Source organism: Sinohyriopsis cumingii, unplaced genomic scaffold (genome assembly GCF_028554795.1).
Source record: "Sinohyriopsis cumingii isolate HCF-2022 unplaced genomic scaffold, ASM2855479v2 utg001591l, whole genome shotgun sequence".
Taxonomy (NCBI): Eukaryota; Metazoa; Mollusca; class Bivalvia; order Unionida; family Unionidae; genus Sinohyriopsis; species Sinohyriopsis cumingii.
The window spans coordinates 109431-129346 of NW_028316023.1; the positions used below are offsets into that span (position 1 = coordinate 109431).

The 19916-nt window shown below is 34.3% G+C and overlaps 1 protein-coding gene across 1 annotated transcript in view; it reads right to left on the reverse strand.

The window, feature by feature from the left end:
- The window catches only part of LOC149771921 (ras-related protein Rab-4B), a 33883-nt gene that overhangs the window by 11149 nt on the left and 2818 nt on the right, over window positions 1-19916 (reverse strand). Inside the window, exons 2-6 of the mRNA XM_089948087.1 lie at window positions 14712-14792; window positions 12723-12837; window positions 11070-11132; window positions 5359-5513; window positions 1296-1391 (exon numbers count right to left, since the gene is read on the reverse strand). Of these exons, the coding sequence (XP_089804213.1) occupies window positions 1296-1391; window positions 5359-5513; window positions 11070-11132; window positions 12723-12837; window positions 14712-14792 (510 nt within the window). The remainder of the gene's footprint in view (window positions 1-1295; window positions 1392-5358; window positions 5514-11069; window positions 11133-12722; window positions 12838-14711; window positions 14793-19916) is intronic.

Below are 19916 nucleotides of genomic sequence, written 5' to 3' on the forward strand. Positions count from 1 at the left end.
GCTTTGTACAACATTAACACTTGCAGTCATAAACCCCCAAAATGCTCATTGAATATTGTTTGTATTCTCAATAACATAATCTCTACAAAGAATCAGACTGACTGAACCAGGCTGTTGTAATTTTTTTCAATGGTGTATGTATGTGGTTATTTTTTAGATTCAATTCAATTCATTCTGGATGCCCTATATGATCTCTACAATAATAAGTTATAATTAACACTGATCATGTTTAAATTCATAACCTGGTATTTTAGCAGGGTGGATGAGATTATTTCAACCTGTTTGATCTGATTTCACCCTTTGTCTCTAGCTCACGGTGAAATGAAATCAAACTGGCTGAAAATTACCAACCACCATGCCATGGCACTGTGACTAAAATTTCAATGTATTACTTTGTGTTAATTAACTAAAATCATATCTGACAGGACTGAATGCCAGCTTATACTTTACAATTTCTGATAAAAATGACTGTTCCCAGCCTGGGACATCATCAAATACTTCTGCACCAAAATGGTCATTAACCCAGACAAACATGAACAATGGTTTTGTGCCAATAAAATCCAGACTGATAAATTCTTGATAAAAATAAGCATGTAAAATTTATATCAGCTCTGTTTAGTCCTTCTATAAAATTTATTACACACCCATTTAATTTTACATGGTTGCTCTGGCATTTGATACAGATGGTCAATCTATATCACACACCCAGACTTTTAACTATTTAGGTATTTTCTCTGATCTCAGTGCATTAGTATTCTTAGATGCACTGAATAGAGCTTTTATAAATTCCAATTCATTTTGAATTTCATTAACACTGCAAATCTAAAAATATTATGAAAGAATAAAAACGGGAATGTAATAAATATGAATCCACATTAATGATTTGTTCCAAGTAGAGGAAAAAACCCACTTGATATAGCTTATGGATACATCTCAGCCAACTCGGAACAAAACATGCAGTTTTGTGCACACATGAAACAGAAACATAAGGGATGTCTCTAAGTAAGAAAAAGAAAGTTAAACAAGGGCCAAAATTAAAATTATGTGGAATGTTAATGAAAAATATAACTGATGATTTGACTCATATTTTAATTTAATGAATACAACCTTAAGCAAACAGAATTATAACTTCTGTCCAATTTATCAAGCAGATAAAAAAATATGACACAATGATGAACAAAAGGAGGATTAACAGGAAGTAAATGTAAGGAATTAAACACACATATGCCACACCAATTATACAGGTAGGGCAGAAAAATAATAGAATAATGGGATATGTTGGGATCATTGCTTACCTGACTCTATCTTGGTCAATATTGATCGAGCACATTTCAGAAATGTTTCTTCGACATTCTCTCCTGTCAAAGCACTTGTTTCCAGAAACATTAATTCTGCAAGGCATAATGAATTTCAATGTAATTTGCAAAAAAAACCTTGTCTAATTACAGTGAAACCCCTTAAAACCAAAAAACTAGGGGGAGAAAATACATAAATAGTTGCACAACCACATCCTCACTGATATCAGCAGTAGTTTTTAAGACCAAATAAAACTTTTAATTGTTTACGTTTTCACATGATTTAAACAAGCTGAGGGAGAATTGTGTATGTGTATGAAACAGGGAAACACTTATGTGACTTGGGAATGACCTGAGAATATAATTATGTGAGAACAAGAGTGTGTGTGTGTGTACAAGTGCAAAACAATTAAGAATGGTGCATGCTTGTTTCGTAACAATGAACAATTATTTGAACAACAAATGTTCCTTTTGTTTTGTTGGCCTCTGTCAACAAAGTATCAAAAGCAAGGCTTGCAGACCTTGTTAATTAAAACCCAGGAATTACATTTAAAAAATATCTGTTCTATTAATCATTAATGCAAATGAATACCATCAATCATGATTAGACAATATGCTGTTCCACCTAATCTTTCTTACTTATCTACAAGTGTTTAGTTATTAAAAATTTACTTAAAAAGCTGATCCATCATTACTGTGTATAGACCTTGGATTAGCCTCTTGACAATCCTAATCTGTCATGTGTATCAAGTATTATTTATACCTCATGTGCCCCTAAGGTTTTTCTAAATATCTGACTTGCTGATAAACCTACTACAGTATCTGTGTTTCTGTGTTTTATCTAATTCATGACCACATCCTTTTACTGGACCACTAACTCATTAACCCCTAGAGATTCTTGCCACTTTTGCCTCAATTGGGTTAGGCAACACACTTTAGGGGTTAATTCTGAATACAATCAAATACATCTGTTTTCTATGAGGTTTTCATTCAGTCAGTTGCATATTTGTATTTAAAGATGTTATTTTGGACTATCTATTTTGCTCACACATGTGCAGAAGGGCAAATACTGAACTCTTCTTTTTTTGCCTACTGAAAATATCATTTTTGTGTCCTAGCCACTTTTAATCAAAATCTCAATCTTATCCTACTTTTTCAAAGGTTCTCTGCCCAAATGTAGTTTGGACCGGTGAGCTTTAGATCTCAGGCCAAAAAGTCTAAAATCCAGTTCTGAAAACATTTTGGCCTTAAAAAGTCATGTCTCAAATGTTAGGTTTTTCCTGTTGTATTTTGTAATGCAAGTACAGTAGTCCCCCTCTTGAACATACCCCCCGACCAGCGGCCACCCACTTCTTATGACCAGAATCCCTTGGCACTGACGCGTTTGTGTTCAAAAGTACCCTTCAAGAACGACCACCCCTCTAACGCGACCAGCGGCCAGCATATTAGTACAAAAATGTAAAATGTTCCCCTCACAAGCAGCCACTTTTTATTTCAAATGTATCCAGAACCAATAATTAATTCATATCGTGATGTAAGGTAAGTAATCAGATTATCTCTATCGTTGAAACATGTCTCCCAATGTCAAGATTCTGTTACTGAAAGAAGTGTTGACTAAAGTACATGTAACACTAAGATTAATATTATATTATTGTCTATAAAAGCTGACATTTACAGAAAATGGGCTCAACAATGTTATGAGTTTTGGGCTTCACACATCTGTCGAGTTCTTCTCTTTGATGGTTACAACAGGACGTAATTGTCAAGATCATAACAGGGTCAACATAGGCTAAAAATAGATTTTGTGCATTAACATACACACAAAGAAAAATTAACTTTGAACAAAACAGAGTACCAAACAAAGACCGAAAAATCATGTGACAACACATTTATCACTTCCTTTATGAAGACATTCTGTCCACTCTACAAAAGTTTTGTCTGCATAATTAAATAGCATAAAGTTAGCAATATCCAAATAAATCATTACCAAACATTAACATGTCATCACGTAAATGGAGACGTATTATTTTAGAAGAAAGTCGGCTATTCTACTCAATGACATCAGGTGAGGTGGAGAGGGGTGACTTGCCGAACAATTTTATGAAAGACTCAAATAAAACAATTTTATATTGAAAAGACTCTAATAAACTATGTCATAACCGATAAGGAGGTTATTCAGCAGCATTGGGAAAATGGAGCAAATGGAAAGAGAATTATGTATGTACCAAGATTTAAATGACATTTTTGAATGGTTTTGCTATGTGCATGACAACAATACTCGCTCGTATATCATGCTTATGCCAAGAATAAGAACAATTAATGTATATTCATTTAAATAAGTCTATTAATATAAAAGAACCTTTTAATAATTAATGTTACTTCGAAGATATTAAATGAAGATATTAAATGCTTTGAAGTATGTAGCTTTTTTACTATGTACATTACATATACTTCTCACAAAAAATTTGGTGCCCCCTGGAAAGGCCACCCATCTTATAAGGCCACTTTCCCGGTGCAGAAGGGGTGGCCGTATAAGAGGGGGACCACTGTAGAAAATCTACATTATTTGGTATCATTGTAGAGCTACACCTGTCTAATTTTCCACTTTGGTGTATAGTGAATGATGTTATGGTACAGTGCTCAGAAGTAGGGTGATGCACAAATGTGGCATGTAGGGTCAATGAGTTAATATCAACAATTTATGAAATTCAGTATTGACATTGAATTTTGCGGATTGAAGTGAGTTCCAGTTTTATTCCATTTTTCAGTGTAACATTGAAATTCAGGACTGAAAAGTGTTGTTTTGATTTTCAGAGTTGAGGGATTTGCATTTACCAAGAAAACAATATTTAAGAAGGACAATTTCAGAAACAAATAAAAATTTTGATCATGAAAATATCATATGTTCCCAATACATACTGCTGCAACATTACATCCCTACTGTACATTCTTGCAAAATAATCTAAATGGTGAAAAATGTTTTTGTTAATTCAGTTTCTCTGCTAAATCAATGAAAAATTTAATGCACCTGAAATTGTTATGGCTTAAAAATGAAGCTAAGAACTAATGTTGGTTGAAAAATTATGGTGCTGAGACCTAAAACCAGGAACTTCAAGATAAAAGTTACCTTATGCTTCATACACAATTTACCAAAACCTTTTGCTGAAATAGTTCACCTTTCAAATGTCTTTTCTGTTATTTGAAAGAAATCTGCCTTGTATTCTTGCTGTATAAATTAGGCAGCACTAAGGCGAACTTTTCTAAATCAGACTGAATTACTGTCTATAATCTGAAAATTAAATATTTCTAAGTAATATATTTTAAGTCCAATTTGTAAATTGCATTTTTTTCTTTCTAAAAGCAAAGGGAAATGGATAATTCTTTAGCAATAATACAGAATTCATAAAATGCCCCTTACAGCAATGTAATTATATAATGTGATAGCTACAATATGTTGATTCATCATTTTCATGTAGCACCAACTCAAGTAAAGTACATATTCAATCCAGTTTATGATCCGAACGAAAATGAATGTCTATTTTATCTAAAATCATGTTATTTTAGTGTCTAAATTATTTGTATCCTTTTTATCTTACCCTGCATTGACACTATAAGATCATATCAATGTTTAAGGGCAAAACAGCAGAATCACATCTAAGGAATAGCATTTTGGTATGAGCAAGCTCTGGCATTAAACCACCCATGCTTTTCTGCTCTTGGCACAAGACAAAATTTTAGATTTGGGGTGTAGTTCAAAAGGACTCTGTCTGGAGGGTGAAGGAAAAAGCCATGTCATCTATTATTTGATTCTAGAATAATCATCACATATTTATTATTTGATTCTAGAATAATTGTCACATATATAATTCAAACTGTTGTTTTCTGTACCTCTAGTCATGCAAACTGGGTTAGTGATTCATGCATGTTTCATTATATTGGATTAGAAATATGGCTAAAGATACACTACTGTTGACATAGATACAAAACAAAATATTTGAACATTTACAATTGCAAATTGTTCTTGTCTTTTCACTATGTTTCCAACATGAAAGAGATGTCTTACCATTTTCCTGAGCAAATCTGCTGGCTTCTAGGAATGTGACTTCTCTCTCTGCCTCAAGGTCCTTCTTGTTTCCCACCAATATGATCACAATGTTGGGACTGGCCAGAGTTCTGGCATCTGTCAGCCAGTTGGTCAAAGCATTGTAGGTCTCACGGCTAAAATTCAAGTTAAATATGTAACAACCAATCACAATCCAAACAGGAGTTGGACACATAAATTAATGTAATGGGAATCAAAGACACTGATTATTAAATTGATTCATCATACAGCTGTTTAAAGTATATAGAAAAGGCAGATGACTACTGATACTTCAATGCTTTACATTCAACAAGAATTCTATTCAATGTTACGTCTTGCAGGTTTATTCCATGAAAGTCTTTATAGCATGAAAAGTATTGACTGAGACCTCCTTCTGCATGTGATGAGCATCAACCTTTACAATAAATACACCCATCATGTTTCATGACTGTACACATAAGTGTCAGAGAAACTCAGCTAAACACTTAATATACATGCCTTGGTCAAAAATGAATGTGACTGAAAAAAGTGACATCTATGTCTCACCTATGCTCTGCAGGTGAGAAACAACTGATTCATTATTTACAAAATATATGTATGCACAGAAGTAGTATATATATATATATATATATATATATATATATATATATCTGTCTGTATGCACAGGGTTTAATGACACATAAGCACAATAATGGCTACATAGTGCTGATTAAAAGCTACCTTTAAAAATGAAAGAATGAAAGATAAAGGTAATAAATATAAAACCAAAGTACCAGTAGTAATTGTATAGAAGCCATAGTACTAGTAGTAGTAGATGTAGTAAAATGCTCTGCAGGTGAGAAACAACTGATTCATTATTTACAAAATATATGTATGCACAGAAGTAGTAGTATATATATATATATATATATATATATATATATATATATATATATATATATATATATATCTGTCTGTATGCACAGGGTTTAATGACACATAAGCACAATAATGGCTACATAGTGCTGATTAAAAGCTACCTTTAAAAATGAAAGAATGAAAGATAAAGGTAATAAATATAAAACCAAAGTACCAGTAGTAATTGTATAGAAGCCATAGTACTAGTAGTAGTAGATGTAGTAAAATGTAATGCTTCAATGAATACTTGAGTTCTCAAGTTCCTATTGGGTACAGTTTTGACTAGAGTGCAATTTACTGCCTAAGTACTAATATTCCACAAAATAAGCAAAACAAATCCTACTGATAATTGTGGAAGTATGTTCCTTATGAATATCTTTTGTCACCTTGTGGCAATCACATGGGTCTGTAATCTTGCTTGTATATCATGTATATTGTGAATTCTTTATACTTATTTAATCTTCTTCACTTCTTGTGGGACATAAAGTAACGAAGTCTATTTAGGCAGAATACTATTTTAGAAGGACAAAGGATACTTATAAGTGACTCACATTTAGTGGATACTGATTTATCAAGCTAAAGACTATATATAGATGAGTTGGTGGTATCCTTTACATTTTCTATAGAACCCCTTCACAAAATTAAAACTATATGTGCAAAACTTGGCAACACAACAGCTCAGTTATTTTGAGCTTGCAAATATAGTAAAACATTTCCTAATGGTCACTTTGGCAGTCAGTGGCCATGTGTTTTCTAACCAACAGTGGTTTCTACCTGCCTAATGCAGTCACTGGATGATATCAACAGTAACTACTCTATATGTGCAAATTAAACTTTTGTTTGATGAGCAAGGCATTGTTTAGATAAAAGCATATCATGGAAACGTGATGTATACATATTATATATCTCAAATGTACTAATTGTGCTACAATCACACTTTCAATCTAACTCAGCTGTGTCAACTGTCAGATTTGAAATTAATGCAATTATTTTAGTTTCAATCCTGGACTGCCTTAAAAATCGGGAGGGCGTGGGAACCTATCTACATGCTGACAGAAGAAAGAGTCAGTTCTCCATTTTACAGTCATATGGAATCTGTCAATTAGTAGTAAAATTAGAATTTTGTCATGGTGCACATAATAAACTAAAATCAGTGACTTTTTTTGGGGTAAGTGATGATTTAGCTTACAGGATGGATTAACATGAGCAGGATACAGTAATCTGTGTGTGGAAGAAATTTTGGGAGAGTACAAAATATACACAAGTTTTATAATTTTGTTGTACAGTAGTCCCCCTCTTGAACGGCCCCCCTGACCAGTGGCCACCCGCTCCTTATGGCCAGAATCCGTTGGCACCAACGAGTTTGTGTTCAAAAGTACCCCTCGCGAAAGGCCACCCGTCTAACGCGACCAGCATATTAGTGCAAAATCATAAAATGTACCCCTTACAAGCAGCCGCATTTTATTTGAATATGTATCCAGAACCAGTATTGTATTCATAACGTGTGTTAAATAATCCGATTTCTGTTTCCCGATGTCAGGTTTTCGTTACTGAAAAAGTGTTGAGTAAAGTACATTTACCACTAAGGTTAATATATCATTTACGCCTCACGAGAAGCCAAATTTATTACATAAAAACCGAGAAAGACTCAAATTTTAATCCATACAAAAGGGTACGTACATGTAATCCAATTAGCCTTACTGCTGTGTTATCATAAGATGTCCGGTTTAGTCACTATGATAATTGTTAAGAATACAATTATCGAACAATAGTAACAGTTGAGAAGTGGCAGTATCGATGTACAATACCCAAGTCAGCAGGAAAATGGTTTAATAGCCTTTATGGCTTCCCTTAGTAAGATGTTGAGCTTGTTCACTCTGGTAATCAGTGGCTATTACTACTGACAATAATTGTCAAAATTACGAATCCTAGCAGCTGCGAGGTCAAATCTGCGTGATGTTAATGGTACATATCGAAGCCGTGTTGGCTTCTCTCACCTAGTTTCAAGAAATGTATAAAAACAATAGGGTACCAGACTGCGACTATCGAATCACGTGACAAGATCACTTCCTTTAAAAACACACGGCAATTTCTTTAGATGCATACAAAATTGTTTTATCAGGATTTTAGTTGGCAACATGAATAACTTACTGCAAAAAGATCAAAATATCATCGAGGAAAATAAAAATTCTCAGTTTAGAGGAGAACGTGAAAGTAATTCAAATGACGGCGCGGGGGGGGGTTGTCATCGAGGATCCTTGCAGAAAACTAACGTCGGGAAGACTCAGATAAACAATATCGTGAAAGATAATTAAACAATTCTGCAGAAGTGGAAAAGTGAAATGGACGGAGAAAGGAAGATTGTTTGAGCCAATAAGACGTTTGTATCCTGATTTGAAAGACAAGAAAGAGCAAAAATTTTGTCAGTTGAACTGGGATATGACGACTTTACTGCAAGTAACGGATGGTTGCACAGATTTCAAGTGCGACACAATATCAAGTATTCTGTCATTAGCGGCGAATCAGCTGAAGTTAATAATGAAATTGTCGAAGATTGGAACAAAAGACTAAACGATATATGCAGGGGATATGACAGCAAGGATATTTTTAATGTGATGAGACTGGTTTGTTTTTTAGACTGTTACCAACAAAGTGACGTGATGTGAACTGTAGCATAATTATAAAGACAGTTTTAAAACTGTATCAATGGTTATTCATAGCATTCTTTTGCAAATGATGACAAAGTTTGTTTTACATTTATTTCACATCATGCATGTGATTTTTTAATTAAAATATTAAATATTTAAAATTAAATGTACTTGTGACTTTTTTCCATATGTATTTACTATTCGCATTTGTCATCCCCCTCTAGAAAGGCCACCCGCATTATAAGGCCACTTCCCTGCTGCATTAGGGGTGGCCTTATAAGAGGGGGACTACTGTATAGTGTATATAAAACAATCGCAATAATATAATAATTCAGTGTATGGTATTTCTTTAAAAACCAGCTTCGCAGGGTGAGCCTTTGTACAGAGGTAACCTGTGTACAAAGGCCAATTTCGCCTTTTCAAATGGGTGGCCACAACTGACAGGTCTGAATGTAATTTCAACTGCAGATAGAAATGACTTTTGGCAGATGACAACTTACAGATGGGAAATTCCATTCAAATTAGTGTAATCTTTACAAGTCATTGTTAGTAACTTTTGCATGGTATAATGGACATGACTAATATTAGGCTATATTATGAATAAATTTCCATTCATTATGAAATTATAACACCATACCACTTTTAATTACAATTCCACAATTGCAAAAATGGCCAATTTATACATGAATTTCTAGTTGCCACCATTTGCTATTCAATTATACATCTAACTGAAACCATGATTTATTTACCAGCTTAAAATAACTTGAGTTCTTGTGCTGTCAAGGTCTGTATTATTGTAATATTAATAAAAAAATATTTTTTTATTACAGACAACTGAATGATATACATATTCAACAGTGCAGAAACTGAATTTAGTACTGTGTAGCCAAGTAAAAGCTGTCCTGATACTGATCTCAGATATTTAGACTTTTCATGCTTACAGCACTGTCTTCTTATTTTTCCACCAAAAAATAATGCCAGTCCCTTTTCTTCATTACAAAGAACCACAGACATGATCTGGTTTGCTACCCATGATGATGGAATGAATTCAATAGATAACTTTGTTCTGACTGGTCAACCAAATCTGACACATCACAGCAATGTTTCCATGGTGATTTTTCTCAATGACATATAATGCGTATGCTTACTAAACAGAATTGTAACATCCTTATTGAAAGGAAATGTACTAATATTTTGTGGGTGGGTGGGTGGAGTAGAAATGTTTTCTTACCAGACAGGAGATAGTAGACAGTATCATAATAATTTCTAGGCCAAGTCAAGTAGTAGCATTAGTAACAATAGCAGCTGAGTATTAGTAGTCCTGGTAGTGATTGTAGTAGTAGTAGTAGTAGTGATTACAGAAATAGTAGAGGTAGTGACTGTAGAAGTAGTAGTGGTAGTGACTGTAGAACATGTAGCAGCAGTAGTACAAGAAGTGAAGAAAGCAGTGGATCACAGCACCTCTCACAACTACCACTGTTTTGACAGGATCCTCTTCTTAGGATTCAAAGAGGATTTAATAGGACTTAGCATGTCCTATATCAGATGTTTTAACGCTACTTCCTTTTGATGCAACTGCCCACTGTCATCACAAAGTTACTACTTGTAATATATACACCTATTTTTGAGTCCACCTGTAAACAACACAGACCCTGATCTGCTCTTGCAAAATGTGTTGACAGATCAGGGTCTATGTTGTTTGTTCTATTGATTACTTCTACAAACAACACAGTCCCAGATCTGCCAGTGCAACATGCAATGACAGATCTGGGTCTGTATCTGTATTTGACTCAGGAGTGAGTATGTGTTGTATATTTGATGAGGAAGTTGGCTAGAAGCTTAATTATCCAACACAATAAGGATAACTTATGAAAAAACAAATATCTTATAAACAATATGGACAAAAAAGCCTACATACTCAGGTGATGGACTACACAGTTTAAACTATAAGGTAAATTCTGGATATAATGAAGCCAAGGAAACCAAAATTATACTACAAAATCTGAATATCCTTTATAAAACATCGAAAGGGAAAATTCAATATTTGACATCTGATTTTGTTAAAAATGGAATTTCCTGCACTTTTTTGTGTCTCTGAAACAAACTCAATTGATCTGGTTATTGCTGGTAATGGCAGTAGTTGATAACCTGGTTATATCATAAACCAACAAGGCACCAGCTGCTCCTCTGTAATAACTACGGGTCACCGACCTGGAAAAAATAAAAACTAGGTTTAGAGCTATATTCAGTTTTCTGTTTTGCCTGAAATTATATTAAGCACTATTGTCTAAGTGCATCATATTGCACTTTGGAATAATGTTGATGCCGATGAGATGACTGGAATGATGGACATTATGTGCTATGTCTAATTTATTGAATATTCATTACAGATGTGAAAACTGATTGTTATCAATAATTACATGGCTCATCTCCAGTTTCACTGTAGTATCTGCCTACCCTGCCCTGCAGCTTGTATCCCCACCCCCGAGTTTAACAATGGAAAGCCTCAATGATACAAAAAATGGATAGAATAGTCATTTCAATCATTAATTTTTAACTTAAAACACGACTGTCTCCAGGGGAGGGCACTAACACATACATGTTGTTTGTATTACTTTATTTTTTCTGACAACATGAGTGATATAGTTTAGCATATTAAATAAGTTAGGAATAAGTCCATAACTCTGTAGAGTTACATCCCCTTGAATCCAAGTAACGAAAAAGATTTAGACTGCTTGCTGTTTATTCAATCTTCATAAGGAATATTAAAACTAGACATTATAAAGACTAGATGTAGCTGACACAGTTTTTATCTCCTACATATGTGTAGTTCCACATATAAAATTCAAGCAAAACAGCTGCTCTTCTGAAAATCTTAGGATGATTCAGTCTTAAAAAGGAATACTTATATTTAACATGTTAAGATGACAATAAATAACTAAAAAGCAGCTTTTTTTTGTTCTTTTAATCTGAAATTGTTACCAAAAAATTGGATTTGGCCAGAAAATATCTTTCACAACATCTCATTTGACTACCATGATGATGCACAGGTGATACATGTCAAACATGTGATTAAAAGTGCCATAAATATACTGGTAATTATATTTATACTATTTAGATTAACATGTGGCAAATACATCTGTTTTGTAAAGAATTATTTTAATGCCATAGAGTAAGTATGGTGAAGTGAAAAAGAACCATAGTGTGTGTGAGTGTGTGTGTGTGTGTATATATATATATATATATATATTGAGGACTTGGTCTCACTTATGTGTATCCAGGCTGTAGGGATATGCTCCATAGAGAGTGATATTGTATATACCATAAGTAATTATATAAATTACATTTTTTCTGAAAAATTTACATCATTCAGCAATATGATAAATCCAATATAAATCTAAACACATTAGCAGTGCCCAGCATACATTAAAGCAGATCTCAAGATAAATTCTCTCAATAAAATTATTCCCATTTCTGATACTATGACCATATAGTTAAGTATATCATTCAATGAATTTATGCATGATAATTACTGCTTTACAATAGTTTGTAAGGAAATTATGTCTGTCCACTAGACAAGTGGGAGAACAGATGATTGAATTAAGGATATTTTGTCAAATTGATTGCGATCTATGTGACATTTATATTATCTTCACAGGAATCTGGATTAAACACAAATTCCATATCACCGATTTTTCAGGTAAACCAGATATTTGAACAGGCTATAAAAAATATGACCTGCTCCAACCCTATCAGCCAATACCATCATTAATCAGTCATTTACTGGACTGCGAATCTCACCGGAATCTTTCTTGCCCAGCAGTGTCCCAGATCTGTAGCTTGACAGACTTTCCTCCCACATTTACCACTTTGCTTCCAAACTCCACTCCAATGGTATGATTTGAATCCTGTTTGACTGCCAATAAAATTAGAACTATTTAATATGCTGAGAACTTAGCATTATCCACTTTGGCAACCAGAGTGGTTCTATGAGGAAGGCCAGAACTCAGTTTAGAATGGGGCAATAAAAAAAATAAAAAAACAGCAAGTAAAATATTGCATTTTCTTTACTTTATGATTGTCTGCAATTAAATAGCAAACAGCAGCAACCAGTAGTTGCTAAACTTTGTCAGTAAATGAAAATTAAGCATAGTTCTGTATGTGCAATTCAAGGTGCTATGTATCGCCTGCACTGCTGAACCATATTTTGAATACCCACAAAGTCAATGTAGCATCAAAAGTAGACCAATGTGACTTCCTTGTACCTGTATTGAGGCCTATGCTGACAACAATGACAATGTTGTTTGAAATGTGATACCAATGTCTCACCTATCCATTACAGGTAAGGCATAAATGAACCAAAAAGAGCTTAAATCCATAAAAATATTTATTGTGCAGCAAATGTTCATTACAAGAAAGGATGCATTAATATTAAGGAAAATGGTTATTTCCACTGGTTTTTAGGTCTATATTAAAAACATGTATGTGTGTATGTGTGTGTGTGTGTATGTATGTATGTATGTATGAATGTATGTATGTATGTACAAGGTTTAGCACAACCCTGGCCATGTTGTGCCTAGTAGGCTTAGGTATCCCCAAAAAGGCATTCAAATCAAAGGTAAGGCAAACAAGAACACTGTGAATGGTGCATTATATGCCAGTCCCATGTTCAACACATGCATTGCATGCATTACATGAGCATGATTATCTCTACAGACTGATTTCAATATATGTGATCTTAAAGTTTGGTCCAGGGCCCCGAGTGTCCAAGTGGTCTAAAGTGCTCACCGTTACAGATAACTGCCCTCTCACCTCTGTCTGTGAGGTTTCAAGTCTTGGGTTCAGCCAATGTGGGTATGTGAGAAAGCTTGCCAGTAGCTTCTCATCTGTTGGTGGTTATATCTGGGGTTTTCACGGGTTCTTCTTCCACCATTTATACCGGCCGCCATGTATAGCCTATCTTGAGCTGAAAAATGGCGTTAAACCCTACAACAACAACAAAGTTTGGTCCTGGTCTGTTGTGTGGAACTAATGTTATTACTAAATGTTATTGTGTGGAAACCATTCTTATCCTCAAAGTCAGTGAGCATGACATTCAACCTTCTGACCTTACTCCAATAACTTTCATCAGCAACTTCTTATGACACGCAGGATAATGTATCAGGTCTACTTTCAATCCCCTAATGCAAGTTCTGCATGAGTTAACCACTATATGTTCTTAACTATGTAACAGAAAGGAAGTAAAACCAACAGGGCTATTCAGAATCCCCTAATGCAAGTTCTGCATGAGAAAGGCCAGGTTGATCTGACTTTTAACGACCTCTTAAACCACTAAAAGATTCATACGAAAATGCACTATATATAGTAAGTAAATAATATTTATCTTTAACAAATGTATCATCAGATAATTTGTATAGAATTTTAACTAAAAAATGTATATTTCTGTTATTTATGTAAGCATGTCATCTATAACAAGTGCATTTTTAAACTGTTTGTACTCTTCCTTTACAGAACAATATCTATGCTGGAAAAATATAAGAGAAGTTTTAACAATGAAACCATTGAGAATCATAAGTGACATCTGGTGATAATAAAATGCATTACAGCAATTATAAAAATGGCCAAATTAGGACCATAACATACAGCATGATTACATGGATAAGCAAACAGAAAATTATAGAGATCTGATTCTTTATTAAAGCCAACAATATTCTTGTAATTTAAGTCTCAAATATATTTAACAGCATTTATCTATAGTGAGATTTAATTTAACAGACACATTTAACTTACATTTATTCTCTATGAACTGGTGAAGAATACAGGACTTGCCAGCTCCAGCACTGCCTATTACTAAAAATTTAAACAAGAAATCTGAAAAAGAAATAATTAAGTATTTGAGCAAGAAACCTGCAAAAAGATGAACATGAGAGACTACATAGTTGAATATGAACTATGAATAAAATACTTTTGAAAAACTATTTGAAAGTTTAAATAAGTTCAAAGTCTCTTTTTGCACTAACATAAATACAATGATGAGATCAGGTCTTGACTGAAATTGTAATGCAAGAATAAGATCAGGTCCAAGTCTTGACTGAAATTGTAATGCAAGAATAAGAAGAATAAAACAGATAAGTAGAGTGAAGAAGAGTCAGACATAAAAATAAAATTACTTTTAGATGCCACTTTTTTTTTAAAACAATTATATACATGTGTTGGGAATGCAAGATGGGTGATTCAGTAAGGGTTCAGTTGGATATTGCACCTGTAAACAGGTGAGACAGCAAAGCATGGTACATCTGGGTGTATACTTCAGATCAAACATGGGGCAGAGTACATTTTGCACCATGTAGACCTGAAAATCAAAATACTCATACTGTTATATTTCTAGAGTGAAATACTCATACCTGCACTCCTGCTCTAATATGAAAAATGTACTCTTTATTGCAGGATACATTTTGCAGTGCATCATTTTTTAGGGAACTAAAATGCTCTCCAGAATTTATATTCTAAATTAACAAGTGAATTTGACCAAATATCCCCACATACAAAACAAAATGTGGCAGTGGCATGAATCACACAAATGTTTATTATTTTTTTCAATTTGTTTTCCTTTCATAGTAAGAAGTGCATCCCTTAGTAGTACTGGAAAGAATGTTTAATATCCTGACTTAATGTCAAGTTCCAGTGTATTCCTCTTAAGGATGCTAAGTAGTTTTAGTAATTAAAAATACAAATCTCTAGTCGAACTGCCTCAATCTTCCATTTATGCCACTATGTACACGCTTGTACTAAATGAATTTAGATATACATTTTTCTTGATTCAAAATTATTTTGCAACATGAAGTCTCTCTCTCTCTCTCTACATTAATAATGTACATTTCTATCCCAAATATTGCTGAACAAAATCTTTGAAACTTTATTTGCAGATGTCAGTAATGATGCAGTATGATCACATGTCATGTTTATGCTCTCACTGCATGTCTATTCAAGGCCAACTGGCTTTTTTACAAAAAATATAATTTTCACTTGGTATTGCAACGTTATGCTTGAAATATTTTAATTGTAATAATAATAAATTTTCAGTATTATTAGTATTTTACAATATTAACTAAATAATATTTTAATAATCCTCCTTGTCTGTATACAAAATATTGGATACTGATCACACAAATACTGTCCATGGACTTAACCACTGATTTACACACCATTAATCTCCTCTTTCTCTAAGCAGCCATGTATGTGTGTAACAAGTAAACTTTTCAAGTAACAAGAGGGCCTGATAGCTCACCTTGCTTACAACAGCTGACCATTTCACTAAATAGGCTCATGTAGTAATGATAGGACACATCCTATGTAAATGATCTCCCCTACTTTACATCATGTAAATTTTAACTATATCACAAGAAAATCTGTTTCTAAGCATAAAGTTTTCTTTTTGTTGTTATTATATTCTAATCAACTCATCACTTCAATTACATTTAAAATAATGGAATACTGACTTTTAAAAGAATGGTTTTGTAATTATTTTTTTATTATCCCCCCTGAATGATTCAAGAACCTTGGAATAATTTACTGTATATGTATCAGACTAATGTAATCTGTAATTACTGCTTAAATAATATATGACAAACACTGCTTGTGCATGGTAGATGTTTCAGTACATTGATCGCCTTCAACGACAAGTGCCTTTCATTTCCAATCACACATGTAACAAATCTCTCGAGTCACGTCTTTAAAAATGATCACCTAATCACCAAGAAATGGCAACATGCATCAAATCAATCTCTGAAAATTGGCAAGCTCAGCTCCTTTCATTTTTGTATCAGAAAATTGACTGAAGATTCAAAAGCCACCATAATGATTAGGGAAGAGCATATCCACCCACTGTCTGCAACCGTGTTAGGATATAATGGTTGACAAATTACTTATAAATATTGAGTAAACATTCACATTATGTATGTGCAAGAAAATACATGAATAACCTTTTACACAGACAAGAAGATGGAAGTGACATACTTTGACACTGTATTGTGATATAAAGAATTGACAGGTGAATGAAATCATAGGCATTTATGTAACAGAAGCAAGCAGTACACATAAATGCTTAATAAAGGTGAGGACTTGCAGATCATTTAAGCATTCTGAACTGATCATAACCTCTCTCTCTCTCTCTCAAATTGTTGGACTTGCACATTGGCAAGCACCTGCAAACTTGAATTTGCCCGAGCTGAATTTGAGCTTGTCCCTGGCATCACACAAATTGGTGAGTGTGATTTGGATTTTTAGCACAGCTTTAAAAAATCTTTTAGTCATATCAGTGACTAAGATGTCTGCAGTTTGGCAGTTCATAGTGATGTCTTGCACTGGGACATCATGCTGCAGACATGTAGCATGATGTCCCACCCAGTCACATTATCCCGACACCAGGCTGACCAGTCCTAACACTAACCTCTTAATGCTGAGTGCCAAGTGAGGCAGCTGCAAGTGGCATTTTTATAAGTCTTTGCTATGACTTGGACGAGGTTCTAATCTGTGACCTCCTGCATTCAAGGTGGATGTTCTAAGCATTTAGGCCACTGGAGAGGTCATCACACAAATGGATTTGTCCATCCGTGCCCTTTTAATTAAATCTGGATGTGTTTCAGTAGAAAAGCATGTAGGGTAATTTGGAACATTTTTATTAAAAGTTAAAGATACAAAATACAATTTTCAACTAATCTGTGACCTGTGGTAATAAGTATATGAAATACCATAAAATAATGCACAGAAACATGATAACACATACACGACTAATCTTGCAGGCAATGTAACACCAAAATACTAGCAACTGTCAAAACTATACATTACTAGGCACGGGTTTTAACAAAACTATGTTCTTATTGGAGCTAAATCAAAATTAAAAACATTATTTGCAAAAAAATATCAATAATTCTGCACAGAAATTCTGATCCTTTATTAGAATACTGCACAGTTATGCTAGCCTGTAATTGTACATTTGCTCTAACAATTATGAATTTAATTTTGAAAATTTTTATTAAATGTATTTCTTTTAGTTTACTAACATTTCAAGCTTTTCTTTATACCTTTATATCATAATACTAACAATAATGTATTTCTCAAATGCTCTGATAATAAGACATTCTATTTCTGAATGCCTCACATCATAAGTCACCTCACTCTGGCGGACCCACTGATAAGAGATACAATGCAACACAGAAACTTTGCACAAATGTACATTTTAAATAATCTGTAAAGTATTTAAAGTGTATATGAGGAACGAGTCTCCTTCTATGCCAATATATATGATCAGCAATGGAACATGCAGACTGAATAATTAAAAAAGTTATCACAGAATTGGCAAGGGGGTAGATCCCAAACCGCACGAGTTACGAGTTATAGCCACCTAGTTAATTTGCAGAAGGGGAGTGGGTGTTGTCAATAATTTTCTTTTGTACCAACAGTAATGGGTACCTGTGGCCACAGCAGTTGTTCTGCATCTGCAGGAAGAACAATGTGTAGGACATGGTTGTTATAGTTGTCTACACTCTTGCACTCAGACTTGTAGTTGCTGTTATTGTTGTAGGGTTTAACGCCATTTTTCAGCACGATAGGCAATACATGGCAGCCAGTATAAATGGTGGAAGAAGAACCCAGGAAAACCCTGGAAAGAACCACTGACCAACGAGAAGTTACTGGCAAGCTTTCTTATGTACGCACACTGGCAGAGCCTGAGACTTGAACCCGCACAGACTGAGGTGAGACGGCAGTGATCTGTAATGGTAAGTGCTATATACCAATCGGCCACTCAGGGCCCCGACTTGTAGCTGTAAATAAAGATTTTCCTTGCATGAGTAAATTGCACTACTTCTTGTGTTTTGAAGATGACACCATAATGACTTCCAAATTTAAGACAAGACATGAAATTGGTAATAAGAAGTTTCAAAAGCATTCACGTAATGGAAGCAACTGGCATAGTGACCAAGATCAGTCCAGCATCTGATCAAATGGAGCAGTCTCAAATGGCTCAAAATGCTGAATTAAAACCACTGATGTGTAGTCTGTTTGGAAGTAGTTCTAACCATCTTGTCAAGAATAAGAATGCATAAGAATAGATGATAAGCTATGTCTGTAATATGCATGCTGGAAATACAACCAAAATGTCAGTACATATAAAATACCAACACCCTACCAATGACAACCTTCTAAAGAAGTAAAGACTATCAAGTTGATAGTGGGTATTGTTAATGTATTGTATCATAGATCATGTATCATGAATTGAATCGATATGTGATGGAGGTGTATTGTTTCACCCCTACAGGTAACAAGCACAGCCAATCAGATTCAAGATCAGCTCACTAATATGTGTGGTTTTTGCTCATTAACAAAATTATTAGAGATCTTGATCATATAAGCATATATTATAAGCCAGATCAAATTCAAATCAGAAATGTGGCTTCCAGAGTGGTAACAAAGCTCAAACGCAAGATCACATGCTCAATAAATTGGTCTCACTCTTTATTGAACTCAACTAATATTCTGATAATACAATTCCATATATTATCGTTTGATCAAATCTGGAAAAGAAATTTTGACTCCAGGATGATTGTTGTTATTGTAGCTATAGGGTTTAATGCCATATTTCAGTGCAAGATAGGCTATACATGGCAGCCAGTATAATTGGTGGAGAAAGAACCCAGACCCCCCAATGAACCACCGACCCATGGGAAGCTCCTGGGAAGCTTTCTCATGTACCCACATTGGCAGAACCAGAGGCTTGAACCCACGCCTACAGAGGTAAGATGGCACTGATCGTAACAGTGAGCGCTTGAGACCACTTGGCCACTTGGGGCCCCACACTCCAGGTGGTTTGAGAAATCATTGACATATGTGATGGATAATGCACAATGGACACTGGCACATGCCATAAGCTCACTTAAGCCTTATGGCCAGGTGAGCTAAATAAGATGATAAAACTGATACTAAAAGACAAAGCTG